We start from the raw sequence: 26,251 nt of genomic DNA, 5'->3' as shown, positions 1-26,251 counted from the left end.
GAATAAATGTTTTATGGACCCATAATAGTGATTATTAATATTATTTAAGTTAAGTTTAGCCATAATCATGTCTTTTGCCATAATTAGGTAGCTAAAAAAAACAAACATTATATTTATATTACCGGTAATCATATTCAGCATTTGGTTTTCGGCCAACTGTTTCCTATTTTCGGTATTCGGTTTCGGCCAAGAATTTCCCATTCGGTGCATCCCTAATAATAATACATTATTTATTTATTAAATATTAAGTTTTGATTTATTTTTTACAACTGGGGTAGATAGATTACATATTTAGAGACTAAAGTACAGAAAAAAGGTACTGTTGGGTACCGGTATGATTATATAATATATATATTTTATTAAATTCTTTTTTTTTTTATATAAAATAATAATACATTTTTTTTATCAAAAAAAAGTTGGCAGGTAAGAAATATGCTTGGCGGGTAGATTCTTCCCATCTACCCGCCACTGGCCGGTGAGTCAAAGTTAATTTCGCTCCCTGTCTGTACATATCCCTTACCTTCTTACTAGTTACGCTGCTGCAGTATGACTACTACCATAGTTGTCTTTACACCTGTATCACTGTACACATTAATACTACAACTCTGTATACACATCTGATTAGCACTATTACTCTTTAGTACTACTTACTTAGGGATGTCCCCGATCTCGGGATCGGGGGCCGATCACGTGATTTTCAGAAGGGATATTTTATTTTTAATAAAAAAAAAAAAAAAAAAAATTTATTCAACAAACATGACCATGTTCACATCTTAAACTCATACTGAGGCCATTGCTCATGAAGCAGCAGGTTGGAGGCGTAGTTTTTAGATTACTCCGGTTGCAATGCCTCTCTTGAATGAAGTTAACTTTTCACCTGGATAACGTCAACATTCAGGGTGAATGTAATGTGAGAAATTGGGATGGGAGAAAAAAATTTCCGGAAAGATCGGTCTCGGTAGATACTCAAAATCACATGATCAGGATCGGATCGGGAGCAAAAAAATGTGATCGGGACATCCCAGGGCTGTACAGTGCGACATATATATCGCACGTGCTACAGCAACAGCGGTCTGTGCGATGAATGGATTTACTTCAGTAGCACTGGTGCGATAGGCATTCGGTTCATATCGATACTCTTATTTCGAAAATCCTGTCGCGGGTCTCATTTCCGCCTAAGCGCAGCTCCAGCTATAATAACTATGGCTCCGGCAGCTAGCAACGTTCAGGTTCATATGATACTCTTATTTTGAAAAAAACTCTTGACAACTCGACGAGTCATATCCGCCCAGTCTGTGCTATTGTCTGCGGCGCAGGTCGGTCAAGCAGAGGAGCAGCGCTACACAGCAGTGCGGCTATTTTGCGATCCGAAATAAGTCTGTGGTGTTTTTTTCTCTCACAACGGGTCAAATGCATCTAACACGCTTTGCATCGTCGCCATTCCTTTATGCCCACATCGCCCGAAATAAACGTTACATTAGCGTAAGCTAACAAGCTAATCCTGATCAGAGGCAGAGCCAGAGACTGATCAGAGGCAGAGCCAGAGAACAGCAAACAGTGTGGACAGGGGAAAGGGGGTGTGTGTGTGTGCGCGTGTTTGGAAAGACGATGAAGTCAGTCAGGAGTATATTATAGTAGGGGTGGACGGTATAAACGGTATACGGTATAAACGGTATTAATTTGCTCTACGGTATGGATTTTGACTATACCGTGTAACCAGGGACCGAAACTAAAGCCCGCCGCCCGCCAGGGGCGGTCTGTTTTTACCTTTGGCGCATGACACTTAGAGGGCTGCCCGCCGTGTGGCGTGTAGACGTGTAGTTCATAACGATACTCTTGTGCGAGTACAGATTATAGCCGCTCGTCTTTTTTTTCTCCGCCGCGAGATCGTTAAAAAACTACAAGTCCCACATCGCACTCAAGTCAACGGTCCAATCACAGTAGAGTGACGTGACTGGTTTCATGAAAAAAAAAAAAGCAAATGACCAATCGGAAGCTATCATTTGGCTTGTCTGCTCTAGTCTATATCGGACCTCCAAGAGCTAACGTTACTGTTTAAACAATGACCCAGTCAACTATTCACTTTTAGTTTAATACATGACGAGGCATTGTCTAACGGTATCTAGCTGGCTAGCTACTGATAGCTGCTGATATCAACAAATGCTCGAGCAATAGTCTACTCGAGTGCATAATACCTCCGTTCCCTCGTTAGCTAGCTTAGCTAGCTCACGTTGATCCATCTGTCCCAGTAAACTAAATTGTCTTAACGTTATCTACCGGGCTAGCAGTAGCTACAGATAGCTCCTGATATCAATGTCTTATAACATTGATTGAATGCGTATTCTAGCGGAGGGCATGTTGAATGTGATTTGACAAAAGAACGGTAACGTTATAAATAGGGTCCAGCTGAATCGCCGGAGAATCCTTGCATGCTGAATGTAGGGTCTAGCTGAATATAGGGTCTAGCTGCAGGGCCGGAGAATCCTTGCTGGAGCTGGAGGCTACTCAAGTATACACACAGACAGTGGAGCTGTTTGCAGATAGCAAGCATTTTGACTTATTGCGTGGTGGCGATGTCTCGCAGATAATACAACTACAAGTATGATTATATAATATATATTTTATTTAAAAAAAAAATTTATATAAAATATATATATATATTTTTAATCAAAAAGAATTTGGCAGGTAAGAAATATGCTTGGCGGGTAGACTCTTCCCATCTACCCGCCACTGGCCGGTGAGTCAAAAAGTTAATTTCGCTCCCTGCGTGTAACCGGTAGAGCAGCTCTAAAATAGCAACGACGTCATGTAACCACAGCGCGACTATTTCAATCGCATTTGCCCCTAAAAATAGATAGAATTAGTCATAGATAATAGATATGTGCAAACTGGAAAAAGTTATTTAGGAGGCTTCGCGCAGTGGGCGTGTCAACACGCAATTGTCATTTCATAATAAACACAAGCGGCGCACAGCAAGTTTCAATTTCAGTTCCTGGCATTTTTAACCAGTGGAGAAAGGTAAGATATTTCCCTTTTCCCTATCGTTTTTCTTATATGAATTATTCTACGTTAATAAAACATACCTGGTGATCAACTACAGTTTGCTGTAAACATTACGATATGTGTGTAGTGTTATGATAACGACGGCAGCAGCGGGAGCCGGGAGGACGGCTGCAGCAGTGGATTTGCGAATAGCATGCAGCTGCAGAGCCGCAGAGCCAGGGGCTCTTTCAGGTCTGGTCACAGGCCCGTCAAACAGCGCCCCCCCACCCAACGGCTGAATTGCCAATGGCTGAAATGAATGACCTGAAAGAGCCCCTGGCTCTGCGGCTCTGCAGCTACCTATGCTTATAGCAAAATCCAGCCCCGCTGTTTGCAATGGGAGCAGGAGTCTCGACTCGGGACTTATTTTATTTGGAATATAATGACTTTATACGCAAAAGTAGCCTAGTTTTAAGTTAAAATATTATAAATCTACATGCCTTGAGGATGTCATTCTTTATATAGCCTGCCTATCGGGCAAAAAAAATTATTCGAACAGAAACACTGATACCGTGATATATACACCGTTACCGTCTATGCTTCAAATTATACCGTAATATAAATTTTAGACCATACCGTCCACCCCTATATTATAGTAAACTGAGGATTAATGAGGATGGACAGATAATGTTGATATTCAAATACAAAAAAAATTCGAGAGGAGTGGAAGTTTGAAGACAGACTAGACTACAATATGATGCGGGGGTGGTGAGTTGAAACAGTGTGAATGAATGAAAACTTAATTTAACAGATTGCAGAATGGGTACAATACAGTACGGCTCAATACACACAATTGTTAAGGGGATGCAGACCAGAGAAAGACTTTCGTCTTGTTTACATCAGGGTCCCCCATTGTGTGTGGGTGTGTGTGTGTCCCAACCGACCCCACTTCTATGTTTCAATAAATTATTTGCATTTAAAACTATTAACGCTGACTCATTCCTTCAGTCCACTCAAAATTATGCTAATATTCCTTATCGCTGCTGTCGGGACAAAACCTCATAACTCCAAAAACCCAACTTTTCAGCAGAGGAAAAAAACTAACACAGATTTGAGGGTGAATAGAGTTAGGAGGTTTAGACAGATGATCGGTTTAATGCTTTCCCATTGTTTAAACTTTGTAAAACCCACACACGCATATGGAGGATGATCTATGGAGTTGATTTATATAATAAAAAAAAAATTCAAAAAATGGAGTTATGAGGTTTTGTCCCGACAGCAGCGTTATGTTGTTTATGATATTAATTGAAAATAGCATATGAGAGTATTATAGTAATAATAACACATGGCGATATACTAAAAAGCTATTAATTTTTGGCTGGTAAAATATCTGCCTTTTTAAAATCTACCAGCCAAATGGCTGGTAAGTCAAAAGGTTAAGTTTGTTCCCTGACTGCAACTAAATAACACAAATACAATAGGCACATTTGTGACTGTTACAAATATAACACGTTTTATACTTGTGCTACAAGATTTTGGCCAGTGCTACAAAACTATCAACCTCTGTAGCACCAGTGCTATGTGCAAAAAAAGTTAATGTACAGCCCTGCATCCCTAGTACTACTTTATATATTTTACACCCAATTTAATCACCTGTACATTGTATATTACTGTTGCACTTTACTGTTACATTTGCACTCTGGTTTGATGCCAAACTTCTTTTCGGCATACTGTACTTGTACTGTATAATGACAATACATTTGAATATAATCGAATTGAATCTAATCTAATGTAAAAGAGAGTGATGTTGAGAGGAGTCTGGGCAGATGTTCTCCACTCGCCCAGAGATACTGGGTCCATATGATACAAGGAGATAGGTTGTCACTGGGAAATTCAATAATGCCAGAGCGTCACTTGCATAGCATAGTTTTAAATTACATTAAAGGGCATTATAAAAAGCCTTCACTGTACTCCTGCCTCCAGAGTCATCGTGAGCGAGACATAATAAAATGGGTAGCATGTGTGTGAGACTCCTCACAATATGTCGTTTTTGCTGCTGCCGTGCATTTTAACACTTTGGGTGCCGGAAAACGCTTAAACACGTCATTCCCGGCCATGCTCAAGTTGCCGAAGACGCTTTACAGCGTCTTTAATATCAATATTTCAAAAATCTGGGATCTGATTCATATTTCCCCTCCGCTGGCCTGAGATCCACCAGGAGGACCCACTGAGCTCTCTGGCGGTTCAGGAGCGCCATCTGGTGGCCGATCGGCGCAATCGCTTAACAGGAAGTGCCGTAGAGGTTGTGCTGGTCGGCCGTATTACTTCCGGGCACTCGCTATAGGTCCCGGGACTCGATCTCGACACACTACATAGCGATCGATTGCCAATAACTCGATAAACAACATGATTTGGACGTATATACCATTATACAAGCTGGAGATGGACCGGGTAAATCGACATCCCATAATGGTAAAATTTCTACTCTACGATGATCGCCCAACGGCGCACGGAGACTGGGGTGAGTTTTAGCGTGTAAAATTACCGTCTTCGATACTAACTGCTATTATCAACATTTGACCCACATTAGATGATTGGTATAACGCTGCCCACGGAATTATAAACGCCCCCTAGCCCACCCGGTCAACATCAGATGACGTGTAGTAACTTCTAGAAGTAAGTCTAGTTGGAATTTTTTATATCGCGCTGATTGCCATAAAACTGTATTGCATCATCAATATAATGTATTTGGGGCTATAGATCACGTTCTGGAGAAATCTGCAGAAAGAGATGAAAACATACTTATACATTAGACCATACTTTACTATGAATATGTGAATGAAAAAGTTTAACGTTGCTACACAATGAACAATACATATAGGACTTTGAATGGGCCCTAATAATGGCAATGTAGCAATAGAATTTAAAAAGTTATAGCCCTGCAAAGAAGGGGACTTTCTCTATAGACAAATAGAGCCGGCAACCTACGGTTGATAATGAATTTAACCCATGGCAGCCAAAGTGTTAAGATGCATTCTAAAAGTAGATTTGATTTAGATTTCCCTAAACAATTACTCCAGCTGATGGCTACTACTAGAGTAATTCATGCAAGTACTGAAATGACAGTGAAATGAAAACTTAAAATACATATTCAATAATAGGAGCACAAATTTCTGGCAGATAAAAGCTTCTAACCTATAGGGCAGGTATATCTTACATTTCTGAGTTTGTTTGTTTGTTTTCCAGTGTCCATTGATTTAGTGAGTTTACCACCAAAGAGAGGTTAGGGCATCATCAGTGCAGGCAGGGCTGGTTTTACTGCAGGTTGCAGCTTGATGCATGTTGAAGTGCATTTCCTGTCTCAGAATGACCATTACTACTCTCACTCAACCCTATACAAGCATAACTTCTGAATCTGACTTGTAAACAAGTCAACAACAAAAAGACATCGTCAACAACAAAAAGACAAATTGATGAGAGCACTGCTCGTCTGATGTAGCCTGTGTACTGCAACTAAGGCTGTGCCCCCGAAGCCTGTTTTTGGGATTCGAACTTCGTCAGGGTTTTACGAACAAACGGTCAAACCTTCGTTTTTAATAAAAAAAATAATAATAAAAAAAAATCAAAGTTTAAATTTGTTTTTATTTTTTTTATCCTCAAACTAAATCCTCAATTTTAATAAAGTGATTAATCTGATTAAATTAGTCTCTTTTTTATTAAATCAACTTTCTTTAATGAATATAACGTTTTTTTTAATACTATATTAGTGTAGCCTAATTATCTGCAACTGTGAAGAAAAACCACATTGGTTCAAACGGAATGAATAGACACATAAAAGAAACATAACATTTTTATTTATTTATTATTATTTTATTAAAAATTAAAAATTCAAATTTTGATTTCGAATTCGAATGTTAACATAACGAACGAACGTTCGAACATTCGGGTTCAGCCTTAACTGCAACCACGCAGCCCTCTGTCTGCACTGTTCACGTTTTTTAGAGAGTAGGCTCACAAAATCAATGGCTACAGTAAAACATCCAAACTCAGAAATGTAAGTTATACCTGTCCTAGCTTACAAGCGGTTCCTCTTCCAGAAAATAGTACTTGGCCTGTTATTGAATCAGTATTTTATGCTTTCATTTAGTTTTCATAAATTTCCTCGTTGACATTCCGGTGAGGACACACACTCACCCACCAGGCTTTGAAAGTTTGAAGCGTGTTCTCTGTGAATGCTCAGACATGAGTACAGTGCAGGCTTTTTCCTAACATGTTGTACCTACTAAATAATGTACTTTAAATGGCCATTGTTTCCCTTTAAAAAAAAATAAGTCTTTAGATTTAAGAACTAAAGACTAAACCATAAAAACGATATTGCAAGTTATATCGCAATTATAATATCTGCTAAAAAGGCAACACTATTGATATTTAGTCCACGGTTCAGACCTAATTGACACAGAGTTTGTTTCTCTCCAGTGTGCTCCTGAGTGCTGTGAGTGGAGAGGACACCCAGGACCGTACGGACCGCCTGTTGCTCACTCCCTGGGTAAAGTTTCTGTGGGAGTCCTACCGCCAGTGCCTGGACCTGCTGAGGAACAACTCCAAGGTGGAGCGCCTCTACCATGACATCGCCCAGCAAGGTACACCTTCCTGCCAGATATTGCTGTATTTAGATTGCAGCTGGTTTGTGTCTGCCTTTTCTGCCAGTGGCGTGTAAACTAGGGATGGACTTGAGTAATTGATTGCTCACCGTTTCACCTGAACTCTAGTGGTTTTTGAGGGTGCTTGATACTTTTTATTTTATTATTATTATTTTAAATTTGGTTACCACTAAATACATCCACCTAAAGTGCCTGTTTGTGCCAATGAAACAGAAAACTCTTTGAAATCTCTCAGAAAACCCGCAAATTGTTACAGGAAGCTGGAAGCTGTGGAGCATGGATAGTACACGCGTTTCCGCCAAAAGTTTGTTAGCGTTAAAAAGATAACAGTGGTTTATGTTTGCATTTCCAAATTGTGCCAACAACATGTCGCCAACTTTGCGTAGCTCTCATAGACTATTGATACGGACATGTCTTTCCATGAGTGGAGAGACCTGCTGCAGACAGGGTAATGTAATTATTACAAAATGTAACTGACTGTTTTGACTGACGATACGCTTTAAGCATCTGGTATATTGTTGTGCATTGTTATGTCTGCGGAGCGAGACATAATAAAGTCGGTAGCGTTAGTGTGAGACTGCGCAATATCTCGTTGTTGCTGCTTCCATGCTTTTTAAGATGCTTTCTAAAAATAGATTTCCCTAAACGATCGCTCGAGCACTACTCTGGTAATTCATGCGAGCACTGGATCTGGGAAGACATTACTCATGCCCATCCCTAGTGTAAACAACCATTCGTTTTTAACACTTTGGTTGCCAACAACGAGATTTATCGTCCTAACTCGCCATGCGTTGTGTGCCAATAACGAGTTTTCTCGTTATTTAATCGTTATTTCTTTTATTAACGATATCCATTCATTTTTCATCCATCCAGCATGGGAAAATGCATCCGAAAAAATAATCCGGTCCACATTTTACTTCTGGGGCATGCAACCTGATTCTATTGCATTCATTGAGGGGACTGGAAGCAGAGTGGATTATGTGTTTCGGAGTATAACGTTGGATCAATAAACACGATCGATATTTGGAATGGTGATCAGGAATTGGATTCATCTTTTTGCACAACATCTGATCTGAGGTAAGCACTTTATTTTACCAGTTTTGGGCTAATCAGATTTTTTTTTCACAGTGTTCACAACGTGTGTGTGTGGCGTTAGGCGCTGAGCGCGCCACGAATAAATTATTTTTCAGCCCGCTTTTGTATCGTGCATAAGAACACAAATACTCTCGATAATCTAGCGTTTATTTGAAAACGATTCATAAATCAGCCGGAAAATGACAACGTGTTTTGTGTATTCCAGTAAATGGCTATTACTGCGGAATCTTTATTTCTTTCTAGAAATCTCCAAAACTATACTCTTATTCAAAACGGTATAAAACGGAAATGTACTGATGAAAAAACTATCCGTTTCGTACATGTTGACTGCAAGCAAGTCATTGATAAGCGACTGGTGTATTAGACCCATAGCCATAATTTAAGATATAGTTTAATCGCTCGCAAATGTGCTCGTCCTCCCATTGATTAAAGTGCTGGCATACAAGCGATAATTCGTCATATCCGGCCGGCACACAATGTGTTAAGGATATTTTATATCTATTTGGCTGGTGAAATAGTAAATACTGGGGTTCATCAGCCACTGCATACAGAGATTAGTCTCCTGCCTGGATATGGAGGAGCACTTCCAGACTGCAAACGTTTGTAAAGTGATATTAAACTTTGGTAGAACCGCTTGGTGGTATATTATCTCCCTGGCCACAATATAAGTTAATATATTATTATTATTAATTATTATTATTATTATTATTATTAATATTATATATTAATGATAATGAATTGTTTGGGGAAAAAAAGAAAAACATCGTGATGCGTATCGTGTATCGCCGAAAGGTCAGAAAATATCGTGATATCATATTTAGGCCATATCGCCCAGCCCTAGTTACCACCAAAAGTGCTTGTTTGTGCCACGCGATGCATGAGTTGCAGGAAGCTGTGGAGCACGGGTAGTAAACTTAACGTTACTGTTCAAGTTTCTTTATTAGTTGTCATAAGTACAGAATACTTTTATGTGGACATTTTGTTAGCTTAGCGGTATCTAAAAGATAACAGCGGTTCATGTTTGTGCATTTCCAAATAGTGCCAAGTAATAACATGTCACAAACTTTGTGTAGCGTTCATATACTATTGACACGGACATGCCGTTCCATGTGTCGTAGGAGTCTCAAAACGAATGTAACTAATTACTACAAATGGTAACTGACTGTTTTGACTGACGATACGCTATAAGCATCAGGTATATTGCTGTGCATTGTTATGTCTGTGGAACGAGACATAATCAAATGGGTAGCGTGTGTCCTCGCAATATAAGTATTGTTTTTGCTGCTGCTGTGCGTTTTAAGATGCGTTCTAAAATTAGATTTGATTTGATTTAGATTTCCCTAAACAATTACTCCAGCTGACAGCTACTACTAGAGTAATTCATGCAAGTACTGGATCTGGGAAAACATTCCTCATGCCCATTCCTGCAACCAAAGGTTCTGTCAAAGGTCTCCCTTTACAGCTCATAATGGTAGAAGACCTGAAAAATTTACTGTATATTACATATACAATAATATACTGTATACGGAGTCTGGTGTTCAGTTTTATCTGCTTTTGTCTGAGCTTGTTTTCTTTGTTTATCGTGTAATGTAACTTAATTACCCCATTTGAAGTGAAAGGTAAAATGCAATAGATGACATTTCGGATGCGATCTCTCCGACGTGGCTCTTCTTGACGTGTCTTTTTAATATCCGCTCCTCAGCGTTCAAGTTCTGCCTCCAGTACACTCGCAAGGCAGAGTTTCGCAAGCTGTGCGACAACCTGCGCATGCACCTGGGGCAGATCCAGCGCCACCACAACCAGAGCACCGCCATCAACCTCAACAACCCCGAGTCTCAGTCCATGCACCTGGAGACGCGTCTGGTGCAGCTGGACAGTGCCATCAGCATGGAACTCTGGCAGGTACGTGCGCTCCGATCTGGTCTCTCCGATAGCCCTGCAGTCTTCAATCTGACTTACCCAGTGAATCTAGGGTGGTTTATAGATGTGTTTCTCGTCCACGTCGGACTCGGTGATCGTGCATCAAGGGGGCAAAAAGGAACATAATCCTTGTCAGAACAACGGGGCAGACTACAATATATTTGCATTTGTTAGCCATGCTAGCCATCTAAACAATCGATCCCTGCCAAAGCTAGATGTGTAAAAGGTGAAAGACTCACAGCCATGCTGATTTGGCTAAATGACATCCAGCCGTTTTCGTTTAAAACTACTTTTAGTCAGGGGAGTGTCATGGTTTCTCCATAGAGCCCTGTCGTACTTTTTTAGCGCAGCACAGTGACTCAGTTGGTATTGCTGATTGGCTCGAACACGGTATGTTTATAAACGAGAAACACGGCTATAGAACCTGAAGACGTATGTATAGAATAAATAGTATTCAGTGGCATGCTGCTTGATTTATCAACCATGAGGTTGGCACCAACCAACATCTGTAGTTAAGTTATTCCTTTATTGATCCCCTTCGGGAAATTTGGGCTTCATGGCATAAGGGGGGGGGGGGGGTACAGGTATGGGCAGGGTAATAGTAGAAAGGCATAAATATAGGCAATTAAACTAGTTCTGAATATAAAAATATTAGAAAAAATAAACTACAAAGGAGCAGATGAGGCTCTGTATGCCCGATCGGTTATATTCTATGTTACAATAAATATAGGCAATAAAGAATGTGAATCTGAATATATACTATGAGTAAAAGTTAACCGTATACACAACGTAACCTAACTGGCATCCAGTGTTTCCACTATATGCGCTGCGCCGCTGCTGAATTCGGACCGCCGCTGCTATGAACTAGACTATTAACCCATTCTCCGCCAATCACGTGTTAAGGCGGGTTTTTCCGCCATGCGTTGTCTGCCAATAACTCCGTAAGGGGTTTTTGAGATCAATATTTCATATTTTCGTCATGGTATTCATATTTCACCCACGGAGTCTTGGGTGATACTGTCTGAGCCATCACAGCTCTGCAACGCTTCAATACCGCCACCTGGTGGCCGATCGGCGAGTTGCCAAACCGGAAGTGTCCATTGTAGCTCGGTCCGTCCCCTATTTTCGTCCGGCCACTCGCTTATCGTCCCGGGGCTCAATACAGACACCGTCGATATGGATCTTTGCCATAACTCAATAATCAACATGATTTGGACGTGTATTAGTAATATACAAATCGGAAATGGATCACATCGATCAACATCCCATAATTGGGATCTGTTTGCTCCACTCATCGCCCAACGCTACGAGGAGACTGGGGTGAGTTTCAGCGTTTTTCTTTACCATTTTCGATACAAACTGCTCTGATCAATATATCACCCATACTCAGTGATGCCAGTAACGCGTTACTAAGTAACGCGTTATTGTAATCTGATTACTTTTCCCCGAAAATAGTAATCTAACGCGTTAATCTTTAAAAGCCAGTAATCTGATTGCAGTTACTTGTCCAAGTGGCTGTGCGTTACTATTTCGTTACTATCTCATCATAAATTCATAATGCAGGCGGAATGCAGTATTTTATTTCGTTTTCGACAGTCAAAAATACATTTTGAGCTGTTTTTCTTATTTGGGAGTGACGTCGTGTGGCAGTGAAAGGGTTAAATACACAATGTGTCCCGCGGCGTGACTGGACCCTCTGTCTGTGAGTGACTCTGCTTTGGTCCAATCACATTCCCCATCCACAGTCTGCGAATCAGAGGCAGAGTAGGGCGGGTCTTCACAGCACGTCATGTGACATATGCGCCAATCGTGTGACAGCAGGGCTCCGTCGTTACAGCCTCGTCTGCGCGGAGAATTCCACCCCAAAACGCTCGTCTAAACGTAGCCTCAGTCACTACTTCACGTTTGTGTCAGCTAAGCCGGGTGAAAAAAACATTCATATGCGGAGGAAACAAAATACTGTCTACCGCTAAAAACAGCACATCCAATTGCATTGAAAGCATCTGGAATCACAACACTAGCCGACGCTTCGACTAGTAGGTACAGGAGGACTCGGAGGCCAGCCAAACAGCAAAAGAGAGAGATTGTTTCTTTCCCTTTTGATTAATGTATATTTGATGGTGGCAGAGCAAAAGCTCTTATTTGCCAGATTTACAGTTAATTTACATGTTAAAGAGAGACTGATTGTATGTTTATAGAGAGACATTTATAAAAACAATTTAATAGTTACAGTTGATATAATTGAATAGTTCAGCCTGCATTTGTTAGATGTGATACACTGGTTTTGTAAAACCACTGGCTGGCTGCTCTAATGCTGTGAGCATCATAGACTGTTGCTTTACCATACTTGATGGTACAGAAGCTGAAGCACTAGTTTAACAATTTACGTTATGTGCAGAGAAACAAGTTAAAAACAATTTATGCACTTTCAATAAAGCGTTTAAAAAAAAACTGTTGGGGGAACGACGACGACTTCGTAACCTAGTTACTTTCAAAGTAACTAAGTTACTCTGATAATCAAGTAATCAGTAAAGTAACTTAGATTACTTTTTAAAGGAGTAATCAGTAATCAGATTACTTTTACAAGTAATCTGTGGCATCACTGCCCATACTACATAAATCATTTAACGTCGGTCATTGAATTATAATATTTCAAAAATCTGTGATCGCAATCATATTTCTCCCCCGGAGACTTGAGATCTACTGTTGATCCCCTCTCAACTCTCCAACGGTTCAAGAGCGCCATCTGCTGGCCGATCGGCGGATCGCCCAAACCGGAAACCAAAAACGGAAACTGGTGCTCATTCCAATTCGGTCCGATCACTCGCTAATAGTCCCGGGACTCGAGCTAGACACAATGGATAGCAATCCGTTACCAATAACTCGACAAACAACATGATTTGGACGTATATACTATTATACAACCTGGAGATGGATCGCATATTTCAACATCCCATAATAGGAATATTTTTGCTCATCGCCCAACGCTACGAGGAAGCTACGGTGAGTTTCAGCGTTTTTTTTTACCGTGTTCGATACAAACTGCTCTAATGATCATATCACCCACACTAGATTAATCATCTAACGTTGGCCACGGAATTATAAATGACCCCCCCCCCCCCCCCCCCATTCGGTCAACATCAGATGATAAGTAGTAACTTCTAGAAGCACGTCCATTTGAAATTTTTTATCTCGCGCCGATTGCTATCAAACTGTATACAATCATCAATATAATGCATTTAGGGCTATAAATCACGTTCTGCAGAAAACGATAAAAACATATTTATACTTTAGACCGTATTTTAGTATGAATATGTGAATGAAAAAGTATAACGTTGCTACACCCTGAACAATAGATACTTGATGTTGAATGGGCCATAGTAATGTCAATTTAGCAATACAATTTAAAAAGTTATAGCCCTGCAAAGAAGGGGAACTTCTCCATAGACAAATAGAGCTGGCAGAGGATGGTATAATGATGTACATAAGCCTGGCGAAGAAAGTGTTAATAACACTTTCAGTGCCGGCCTCCGTTTCCTATTTACCCCCTTGAATGCTGCCACCCACTTTAATAGAGCTCTCATATTTACGAACACATAAACTATATCTTAAATGATGTGTCTAATCTGGCCGTCGCTTATCAATTACTTGTTTGCAGTCAACATTGTCGAAACAGATTGTTTTTTAATCGGTTCATTTCCGTTTTATACCCTTTTGAAAAACGCTAGTTTCTTGAAACTTCTAGAAGATTTCAGAAGATTCTGTGATAAACGCCCTTTACTGTAATACACAAAACACGTTGTCATTTCTCGGCCTATTTATGAATAGTTTTCAAATGAACGCTAGATTATCGATAGTATATGTGTACTTATGCACACTATAGAAGCGGGCTGAAAATCGATTCTCTTATTTCCTGATTGCACACACACACACATACACACATATGGCACATGCCAGGGCTGGGCGATATGACGATATTATATAAATATCTGGTACAGTTCATTAACGATACACTTTTTCAACATATCGTGGATATCGTGATGTTTCGCCCAAGAGGATTGTGTTGCGTCAATCTGGTCCACACCGCACGTTCAAACTTTTGAACAACGCCGCCCCCACACACGCACTACTGCATCAAAGTTACTACTTATTAACAAATGCATTCGTTTTGTGGCATTAACGTTATATAGTTACACATTCAATAACATCAGCGTATTTACCCGAACATATCAACGTCTGAGGACCACCTAGATAGATAGCAAGCATTACCTCGTTCATATCTCAGCCTGTGCTGAGATATGCCCATTCTGCAGTCTGTTAATAAAGTTTTCAATCAGACAGATGTATGGAAAGGCTTTTATTATAACATTCGTTGCAGTAAAATCATTATGCCTCATTTAGTCATCCTGCGGAGCACTGATCTCCTACTCGTCGGCCGCGGGGAGCTAGTGTTAGTAGCTTTGTTGTTGTCAGCACTCGTCAAAATCAATGGAGGATATTCTCGAAGTCAAACACGAATAGCGCTTGCCGATTGGTGCTAAGAACAGCAGGGCGGGTGCAAGTGGTGTGACGTAATTGGCAGACTCGACTGTCAATCAAAATTATTCTGTTTTCCGTCAGAATGCATGAATGAATGAATGAGAACTATTAACAGATTGCAGAATGGGTACAGTACAGCTCAATACAACAACAGTGGGCTGGAGGATGAAGACCAGAAAAAGACTTTCGGCTTTTTTACATAAGGGTCCTCTATTTTCAATTCATCAAAACATTTAGAGACATACAAATATACAGTTGTTGCATAAAAATGCTAAAATGCTATTGATTGATTGATTTAAAACTTTATTAACATATTGCAGAATGGGTACAGTACAGCTCAATACATACAATTGTTAAGGGGATGCAGACCAGAGAAAGCCTTTCGTCTTGTTTACATCAGGGTCCCCCATTTTCAATTCATAATATTTCATATCTAAATCATATAATATCTCATTGCTAAATATATGCAATATATAATCTAATAATCCAATAATCTAAATCTAATATATAATATAAAAATGCTAAATGCATGGGTATTTTATTTTGTCTTTAATGTTAGCTTGCAAACTCAAATAGTGTCTTGGTAAGCCTCATAATGAATTGTTTGGGGGAAAAAAGAAAAACATTGTGATGTGTATCGCCGAAAGGTCAGAAAATATCGTGATATCATATTTAGGCCATATCGCCCAGCCCTAGCACACGCTGATATATAGGTAAAAATAGCTCTGATTATCCCAATACTGGTAAAATAGATTCCTTACCTCAGATCAGATGTTCTCCAAAAAGATTATTCCAATTCCTGATCGCCATTCCAAATATCGATCGCTTTTATTGATCCAACACTGGGTACTGATTCCACGCTGTTCTGACTGTCCACAATGAGTCCGATCGGCTCGGGTTACTTGCCTGAGAAGTAAAATGTGCATTCCGGATTTTTCTTTTCTCATCCATTTTCATTGAGTCCATTCCAATGCGTGCATTACCATCTGGGAGACGATAGGGGCGGTATTTTCCCTATTCGAGTTCAGACAGATCCCCACTGGTAACGTGAGGCTAGATTGATGAAATATGAATGGAAATCGCGAATAAAAAAAATAACGATAAAAAAAACGGCATATCTCGTTCCTGGCACTCAACGGTTGGCATGAACTAACGAGTTATCTCGTCCGTGGCACTCAAAGTGTTAATGTAAAAGACTGACCTGAGGAAAAGGCTGCAGGGAGAAAGATTTTTTGAGCACAAAGTTCATCATAGATCTAGCCTCTTTATTTTGCTCTCAAAGTGCACCAGATTGATGCATTTAACTTTAACTTTTTTTCCCAGGGGAAACACTGGGCATCATATACGTCAGTCCGTGCAGGTTTTGGTGGTTTAACAGTCAGACATTAATTTTTTATTTATTTTTTTATCTTTTTCCTCCGATTTTTCACCCATCCCAATGTTAGTCGTTATGCCAATCCCCTTCCTGGTCGCTGCGCATTTACCCCCCACAGTCGGTCTGGGAGAGTGGAGGCTATCGCATGCTTTCTCCGACACACGTCTAGCCAATCAACCGCTTCTTTTCACATGGCAGCGCGGACTCTCACTGAGAGGGTGTAACGTGTGGAAGGATCACACTACCCCCCTTAGATCCTATCCGCGCTGAGCAGGCGCCCCGACCGAACTGTAGGAGTCACTGTTTACAATGACCCGGACCCACCCCTCCAGCTTTCCCACCCTCTAATACTGCCAATTGTATTAATGTGAACGGCCAGCCAAGCTGGTGACAACGCCGGGAAACAGGCGAATCCAGCGTCTCCGGCGTTGGTGACGAACGCAATCTCCGCTACGTAGGCCTGCCACGATAACACATTTTGCTGGGCGATTAATTGCCCCCGAAAATATCGCGATAAGCGATATTATTGCGACCGGTTAGAGAATTTTTTTTTGAGAAATTTATTTCCCCAAACTTTTATTTTGAAGCCCACCGCTCCGTCTTTTCCTGTGTTTTAGACTTTTATTTTGAAGCCCACCGACCGGACCGGAAGTATTGTTGTGATTATCAGGTACTTTGGGTACCAGAAAAGTCACGTGAAACACTGCAGACCACTGATTGGTCAGAATAGAGTCGCGTCTCTAGGATTTCATAATCATTATGTTTGCAGCAGGCACAAGTGCAATAAACAAAGGATACAGTCACTGTGTATTCTGCCTCATTTATTGATTAAACAAAACCGACATCAACACAATTTGCCACCGAGCGGAGAGTTTAGTCTCGCAAAAAGATCGCTGACTTGTTAAGGCTTGTTGTTAGGTTAGGTGCTAATGTTGTGCTAGCGTTTTAGCATGGCTATCGTACATAGCGTGATCAATATAACTCGCTATTGATTGTTTGTATGAGTAACGTTAATGCTAGTAGAATAGACACAACGTGAGGTAATCACCATCCATTTTAAACCGGTTATTACCTAATGCTAACGTTAGCAAATAGACGCGACTGGTAACGTTACAGCTTGTTAGCCTAATGTTAACGTTAGCATAGACAGCCTAGCTAACGTTAACGCTTGTAGAATAGACACAATGAGGTAACGTTAGCGTTAGCAGAATAGACACAACGAGGGTCTCGTTAATGTTGTTATTGATTGATTGATTGAAAACTGTGTTTACTCTGTTTGTATGAGTAACGTTAATGCTAGTAGAATAGACACAATGAGGGGTAACGTTAGCCCCACGGAGCTCCTGTGCTGTGCTCTGTAGTAAAGCCAGCGGCCCGCCTCCCAACACGGACAGTGACTGACAAGGGGCACTGGGTCCGCCTCATTAAAACAAACGCGCAAATAGCAATTAATCGCGCCCGTCAAAATCATTGCATTCATTTTAATTATCGCGGCAATTAATCGATTTATTGCTTATCGCGGCAGGCCTACCGCTACGCCACCTGACCGCCTAAGAGTCGGACATTCCTAATAGTTTTTTAGTTAGTCGTTAGTTCTCTTATGTCTGGTTTTGGGCAATACATGAATGATTCAAGTTTGTTTAATAGTTGTCACAATAAAATTAGTGCTGTCAAACGATTAAAATATTTAACTCGATTAATCGCATGATTGTCCATAGTTAACTCGCGATGAATCGCAAATTAATCGCATTTTTTTTTTACCTTAAACAGATCTTTTTCAAGTTCCAAGTTTTAATACTCTTATCAACATGCGAGTCAACAAATGCTTGCTTTATGCAGCCATTTAACACAAAAGGATGACCCTCATGCATTGCAAATTTGCATCAAATTCAAAACAGAGTGATGCACAAAATAACTTAAAAGAAAATAATAATTTAAAACAATGAATAAAGTGTGCATGAAATAATAGGGGAAAGAAAACGTTAGGAACTTGTTACATTCACACACACAAGGGCTGATTAATCACACACCCCCCTCTCTATCTCTCTCTCTCTCTCACACACACACACACACACACACACACACACACACACACACACACACACACACACACACACACACACACACACACACACACACACACACACACACACTTCAGAAACAAACATAGTATCAATGAGAGCATCAATAATACACCCGAGTGAAGTCTAGATTTTTTTTTTTTTTTTAGTTAATCTTGAGTTAAAAGAATTAGTGGCATTAATAGAATCGGGAGTTAACGTGTTAATATCGCGTTAACTTTGACAGCCTTAAATAAAATACATGTACTTTACGGTAAAATGCTTGGTTCCTCATATTTCACTAATAATACACATGAATGGCCTGAGCTAGCACGTTTAGAACGCTTAATGAATGGGCAGTATGAACTTTGAGACATAGCCATTGATACAGTATTGTGATTTCCCCCCCTCATCCAGGAAGCATTCAAGGCTGTGGAGGACATCCATGGCCTGTTCGCCCTCTCCAAAAAACCTCCCAAGCCACAGCTGATGGCCAACTACTACAACAAGGTGTCCACTGTGTTCTGGAAGTCCGGGAATGCTCTCTTCCACGCCTGCACCCTCCACCGCCTCTACCACCTCTCCAGGGAGATGCGCAAGAATCTCACCCAGGAGGAGATGCAGAGGTAACGTACCAGTCTGGGTAGCAATACAGGAATGTCACTCATCTAAACTGATGCCATAAAACAGCTCTTCAAAAGAGCCCTCAAGGTCCTAGACAAAAAACCTCTTAAATATCATCACTGTGTCATAATGGAAAAATACACCAAATACTGTCTGATCGTGGTCATAGGACTAGGTCGACCTCTAGAGAGGTGCAGCGCCGACGCACCACTTTCGGTCAGAATGTCTCGTCAGTGCAGGGAAGTATGTTGTGGAACACCACCATTCGAGAATGTCCCAACTTTTACTACTTTTAAACTAAAAAGAAAAAGTTTCTAGAACACCAAGCATGTGACCATATATAGGACCTTTATGGTCTTGGTCCTTTTAGCTTTGTAGCCATGTATTTGTAAATGATTGTTCTTTTGTTAGTGTGCGGGAGCTTAGAGGACTGTATGTAAATTTCACCTTAGGGGGTGTGGTAGGATGCCTTAACTGTTAAACTACCGTAATTGTACCAAATACACAACTGAGTGAATAACTTAAAAATGGAGTCACCTAAACTAGAAAGAGCGAGGAAACTGTTTGAATCATAATGCCATTTATATAAGCAAAAAAAGGGAAAAGGGATACATATTATTATCACTTTACACAATGCCTAATTAAATACTATAACTAAATTTAGATGGGCGCCCAATTGGTTCTATTAAAGTGTTCTGGCCAAACGTTGCCGCGGTTACCACTGCAGCAGAGAAACAATTCCCTCTGCAGTACGAGAGAGGTGGAGAGAGTTAGTAATCCTGGTATGAGAAAGAACCCGGATGGGTTCTGTAACGAGGAGTAGTCGACCGCTGCGTGGTGATGAGGGCGGGAAGACGCTGCCCGGTCCGATTGGCGCCACCAGTCTGCTCCTGCAGACCAGATGCTCCGCTGTGGTGGATCAGAGTGTCTCGCTCCGCTCCGTAGTGCTGCACGGTGCAGCTACTGAAGACACGCTGGTCCCTCTGTACAACAGGCTACTGCTAGTGTCTACTACTTAGGACTGGTTGTGTCCCTTTACAGCGTCCCTTCGACACAGACCCTATCTAAATGTCCTCTGGTCTGTGCTATTATCGTCTGATATGTCCAGTATAGAGCAGCTATCAACGCATGAGCTGGAGCTATGTTAGATATTAGCTCCGAGCTAGCTAGCTTCGGCTAACTGCTAACGATAAATGGGGAATACTATTAGGGCTGTCTTAAATGCTTCGAAGCTTCGAACGTTCGATTCGATGGCACAAGCTTCGAACATTAAAAAAAAAATCGAAGTAAAAAAAAAAAAAATCAATTTTTTTTTTTACTTCGATTTGTGTGTGTGTATAGGTGTGTGTGTGTATGTGTGTGTGTGTGTGTGTGTGTGTGTGTGTGTGAACTACCCATCCCAGTTAGGACAGCCGAATCCCGTCCAATCTTTCGCAGTCGACTAAAGACTCACTTCTTCAACCATTATCTGAAATGATAAAAAAAAAAAAAAAAAATCTAACCGTGACTAACCTTACTGTCATGCACTTGTCCTAATAAACTAACCTACACTGTAACACGCAACACTTTGATGAACATTGTTACTCAGCTGATAGAGTTGTACCCTTCTTGCTGTCTTGTCGTACAGAACTTGTAAGTCGCTTTGGATAAAAGCGTCAGCTAAATGACTAAATGTAAGTGTGTGTGTGTGTGTGTGTGTGTGTGTGTGTGTGTGTAGGTGTGTGTGTGTGCGCACACCTTGTAGAATTCCACACATAAGAAAGAAAGATACTGGGATGAATAAACAAAATAGGAAATAAAATGTAGAAATGCATGCAATACATAAATAAATATGAATCTCCATATATGAAATATAACATTTAGATAAGGTGCTACTGAGATGTTTTGGTGAGTTCTTTGTTTTTTTGTGGAAGTTGCCCTTCTTAAAAATGCATGAACATTCACTGATAATTGGTCTGTAGTGGAGTCTACAAGGTCTACATTGCCGGACCATGTAGAATCCGGACCTTGTAGACTGACATAATTCTGTGCATAGTTTAGTCTACACAGGCCATATTTCAAATAATCAAAATCTTACTTCATTCATCTTAAACATTCTTGATTTGGGGGATTGGTAGTTCCCATGAAATCTGAAGTTGTTCAAACGACAACAGCGATCCACCTTGAATTAAATCACACAGCCGAGTGAAACCTTGTTGGATGCGTCAGTCACGAAAGGGGCTACTTAATTAATTAATCCAACCCACTTTATTTATAGAGCACATTTAAAAACAACAACGTTTACGAAAGTGCTGTACAAGTCCCACAACATAAGATTACATTTTTTTTTTTTTTCCCCCGAAGCTTCGAATTAAAATCGAAGCTTGGCCCCAAAGCTTCGATTGCCAAAAAAAGCTTCGAAGGTCAGCCCTAAATACTATAGTCCACTGTAATGTGCTAATCCCAGACGTTTACTAAACATCGAATTAGTTGGTTACTAAAAAAACTCACTCTCTCTTGGTGGAATAATGTCTGCTTGGTAAGCAACTTTACATCCTTGGTCACCGTCAAACTATAACGTTACGTGACCAACGCTGGATGCATTTTCTCCCGTCTCGTTCTCTAAACCAGTGTTTCTCAACTGGTGGGTCGCGACGCCATTTTGAGTGGGTCGCGGATGTGTGTAAAAAAAAAAAAAAGTAAAAAAAGAACGCTTTTTTTTTTTTTTTTTTTTTTTTTTTTTTTTTTAATAACTTTTTGTTTTCACTACCTATCTTTGTGAAAGTGGCTTCTCAGCTCTGGTCCAGCTGAAGACAACTTTGAGACTCTTGTCAGGAGCAAACATCATCCCCAGTTATCCCATTAGTCCCCTGCATGTTAAGCTAAGAATTCTGCTAAGAAGGATATATTATTTATTATTATTATTATTTTATTTCATTGTGTTTTTAGCCCTTAGTTGCACTTTTGTTGCAACCCCAGTTATCCCATTAGTTCCCCCAAACGTAGGTCTGTTATGTTAAGCTAAGAAATCTGCTAAGAAGCATATTATTTATTATTATTTTATTTCATTGGGTCTTTAGCCCTAGTTGCACTTTTATTGCAATCCCAGTTATCCCATTAGTTCCCCCAAACTTAGGTCTGTTATGTTAAGCTAATAATTCTGCTAAGAAGGATATATTATGTATTATTATTTTATTTCATTGTGTTTTTAGCCCTAGTTGCACTTTTGTTGCAACCCCAGTTATCCCATTAGTTCCCCCAAACGTAGGTCTGTTATGTTAAGCTAAGAAATCTGCTAAGAAGCATATTATTTATTATTATTTTATTTCATTGGGTTTTAGCCCTAGTTGCACTTTTGTTGCAAACTCAGTTATCCCATTAGTTCCCCCAAATTTAGGTCTGTTATGTTAAGCTAAGAAATCTGCTAAGAAGCATTATTTATTATTATTATTTAATTTCATTGGGTTTTTAGCCCTAGTTGCACTTTTGTTGCAACCCCAGTTATCCCATTAGTTCCCCCAAACTTATGTCTGTTATGTTAAGCTAAGAAATCTGCTAAGAAGCATATTATTTATTATTATTTTATTTCATTGGGTTTTAGCCCTAGTTGCACTTTTGTTGCAAACTCAGTTATCCCATTAGTTCCCCCAAATTTAGGTCCGTTATGTTAAGCTAAGAAATCCGCTAAGAAGCATATATTATTTATTATTCTTTTATTTCATTGGGTTTTTAGCAATAGTTGCACTTTTGTTGCACCTTTTTGTGTTTATTTCATGTTTTGAAAGATTGCGTATTACTGCAATTTTTTTTTTTACATAAATCATAGTGGTTCAAAATTTTGGGTCGCGACTTAATGACTAAGGAAAATGTTGGGTCCCGAGGCTAGACCAGTTGAGAACCACTGCTCTAAACAAGTCTGGCAAGTTCAACGTCAGGTCAACGTCTCCTACAGGAAGTGACGCACATGCGCTAAACACTACCACCTCTGGCCCACTAGATGGCAGCACTGTCATATAGCCTGAGATGCCAGCAGTAGGCAGACAGTAAACATTATGTGGTAAATAAATAACTTAACTCCCACATATTAAACAGGTTGGTGAACTTAAAGGGGGATAATCTTAGGTCTAATTTTACCTAATTGCAGACCCTTCAGCACAGTTAGGATGATTGCTCTGTTTTTGTATTTTATTTGTTTTATGTTTGGGGACTGAGGATGAAAATTAGCATCCCTTGCTAAATCCTGTGTGTTTTACTGCATTATATGTATTGTCCATTAATAACATGCTGTCCCTTCCAAATAAACAAATTAATTAAATTAAATACAGACATATCTGAAATGTGGTCAATGCCAGGCTAAATTGGGGTGTTTGTATCGGAGACATTTCCTCTATACAAAAATCTATTCCAAACAAAGAGACTTGATTTCATACCTTTCATTTATAGATGTATGTAGGATCTCTAATAGAGAGAAGTTCATTTTATATCTCAGTCTAATGTTGTGTCTTAATTGTTCAGTAAAAAGTGCTGGACTGGATATAGTTTATCAGCTTATTTTGATATAGAGTTTCTAACTCTGAATGAGTATCTACAGTGAAACAGTGGTATCTGCATCCCTCATGTACACCAGGGGTTCTCAAACCTTTTCATACCACGACCCCATTTTATTTAGGAATTTTTTTAGCTACCCCACAACCCCCCTAATTTCAACGTGGAAATAAGGAATATCAAAATAAAAGCACACGTTGTTGAACTTGATCATGCATATTTATTAGAAAATTAAATTACAGCACTGTTATCAATGAAATTAATTCATATTATCAACAAAAGCAACATAATTGTTTCTGTATACACATTTAGCCAAAATATGTTGCCAGAACATGAAAAGAAAATGTGCTCGCGTGCGCTTTGGCCGAGATCCGCTTCTACTCTGAAAATCCGGCCTCACAGAGGTATGTTGATGAGAAGGGAACATGCTTTCTCAGCGCAGCATTATACAACACTGTGTACTCGTTCTGGGCTGATATCCAGAACTTTGCGAGGGCCTGTGTCCAGTGAACTTTACTTTGAGTAGCTCGTCACACGAAAGACGAATTACAGCAAAATCTCCGCTGATTAACCTGGAGTGTCACTAACGGAGTTTCGTAATCCAGCTCATGATCAGCACATTTCTCTGCCAATGGGTTGTTTTTGTCTGCAAGGAAAATCTGCACTTCTTCCGAGTTAAAAAAGGCGATTTAATACTCTGCCTAGAGATAGCCACCTCATTTCATTGTGGTATAGCAGCTGGTTATGTGCAGAGCCCATTTCATCGCGACCAACCGGCACCGCTTCTGACAACAAACCTATCCATTGCGAGTCCAGGTTACACACAAAAGACCAGACCCCCGGCCCCCCTCCCACAATTATACATGCGCAGGATGTAGTGAGATGTGTATTGGAATACTGTGTGTCGGCCTCTATTGATGAAGGGGTGTGAGACATGGCAAATACACACAGCTGCCGGGTGGAAACTCGATCGCAGTTTTTATTAATTTTTTTGGCAATGCAATGTCACCTACCCACAACCCCACTTTGGGTCGCAACCCGTGGTTTGAGAACCGCTGACCCTCCAGGGAGTAACGCTTGTTTCTCCATCTTTCACCGCAGGATGTCCACTAGGGTCCTGCTCGCCACCCTGTCCATCCCCATCACCCCAGAGCGCACGGACATCGCCCGCCTCCTGGACATGGACGGCATCATCGTGGAGAAGCACCGCCGGCTGGCCACCCTGCTGGGTCTGCAGTCCCCACCCACCCGCCAGAGCCTCATCAACGACATGGTAAATCAGGCACAACCGTGGAATGAGTTTTGTGAAATGTTAGTTATCGGAGCGGGCGGCCTGGCGCTTTTTTCTGCCAATCATGGTTAATTGCGCCTTGTGGTTATTCTCATCCTCTCTGTACATTTGATCACCTTAACACTTTCACGGCCATTTGGATCCGTCTAATATCACTCTAAACGGCCAGCATTTCACAATAGACTTGCATAGTCCGTGGGGCTGTTTGTAGAGCTAAATCTATACTTTATAGTATTGCTATCTGTCCATTCTCATTGTTAATTGACACCATAAACCGTCCCTTCAAAATGGCTTAAAGAAATAATTTTTTCATCAATACGTTCTCATTTCATAGCGTCTTGAATATAAGCGTTATAAGGGATTTGGTCTAGTATATTTCCTGGAAGGCGAGATACAGGCCGCTAAGCTAGTAACGTTATATCCAATGGCATTTCGGATATACAGAAGCTACAGTTAAAACTCAAACGGCATATGATCGGTATGATGGTCCACCATGAATGCATGAAAAGGGGGGGGGGGGGGGGGGGGGGCGGTGGACGGGGGGGGGGGGGGGGGGGGGCGGTGGACGTCGTTTCTGATGATTCATTACCAATAACCGCGTTAGCCTCAGTAGCCACATTCGCTGATCGGGTGGATGGCTATCATAACAAGGCCTGATCAGCGTGTAATTTACGTGAAAAAGATCTTACCATGGGCCGGTTGGATCCCCCAAAGGATTTCCCAGTTACCGATCGTCATCTGGTAGATCGATATGTCCATTGGCTGATCATATATTCCTTTACTGCACACTGAAATCCGCGTCCCAAAACGTATTCCGTGCTATAGGCATAGCTTCATGTTAGCAGAAAACTACATTGGAGATCCAGAAAAAACAAGACAACTTCTGCCACAGGGAACACTGCATTATTGAGATAGCGCCCCTAAGAGGATCTGGCCGGTAATTCACTTTTTCAAATTCAAAGAGTAGGGTACTTCTGCAGTGCTGCTCGGTGACATCGAGTAGGTTATTACAATGGAATAAAAGCCAAAACAACCTTGCCACGGACATGTCTGTGGTTGGTCCTCAACCGTTGGATTCGAAACACGAACATCTCCGTGGCCGGGCGCCATTGTGTTAATTTAATGCAGACGTGTTTTATTTATATTTTAGCTTATTTACTCTATCTGATAATCTGTTGTG

The 26,251-nt window shown here is 40.6% G+C and overlaps 1 protein-coding gene across 3 annotated transcripts in view; it reads left to right on the top strand.

Moving 5' to 3' along the window:
• The window catches only part of eif3s10 (eukaryotic translation initiation factor 3, subunit 10 (theta)), a 96,372-nt gene that overhangs the window by 6,435 nt on the left and 63,686 nt on the right, over positions 1–26,251 (top strand). For all 3 annotated transcript variants that reach the window (XM_084321798.1, XM_084321797.1, XM_084321796.1), the window contains exons 4-7: positions 7,459–7,622; positions 10,441–10,640; positions 19,050–19,258; positions 24,882–25,053. In XM_084321798.1, coding sequence (XP_084177924.1) covers positions 7,459–7,622; positions 10,441–10,640; positions 19,050–19,258; positions 24,882–25,053 — 745 coding nt within the window. The remainder of the gene's footprint in view (positions 1–7,458; positions 7,623–10,440; positions 10,641–19,049; positions 19,259–24,881; positions 25,054–26,251) is intronic.

This window comes from Notolepis coatsorum, assembly GCF_963971535.1.
Source record: "Notolepis coatsorum genome assembly, chromosome: 9".
Taxonomy (NCBI): domain Eukaryota; kingdom Metazoa; phylum Chordata; class Actinopteri; order Aulopiformes; family Paralepididae; genus Notolepis; species Notolepis coatsorum.
This window is presented reverse-complemented; position numbering and strand designations above follow the sequence as displayed.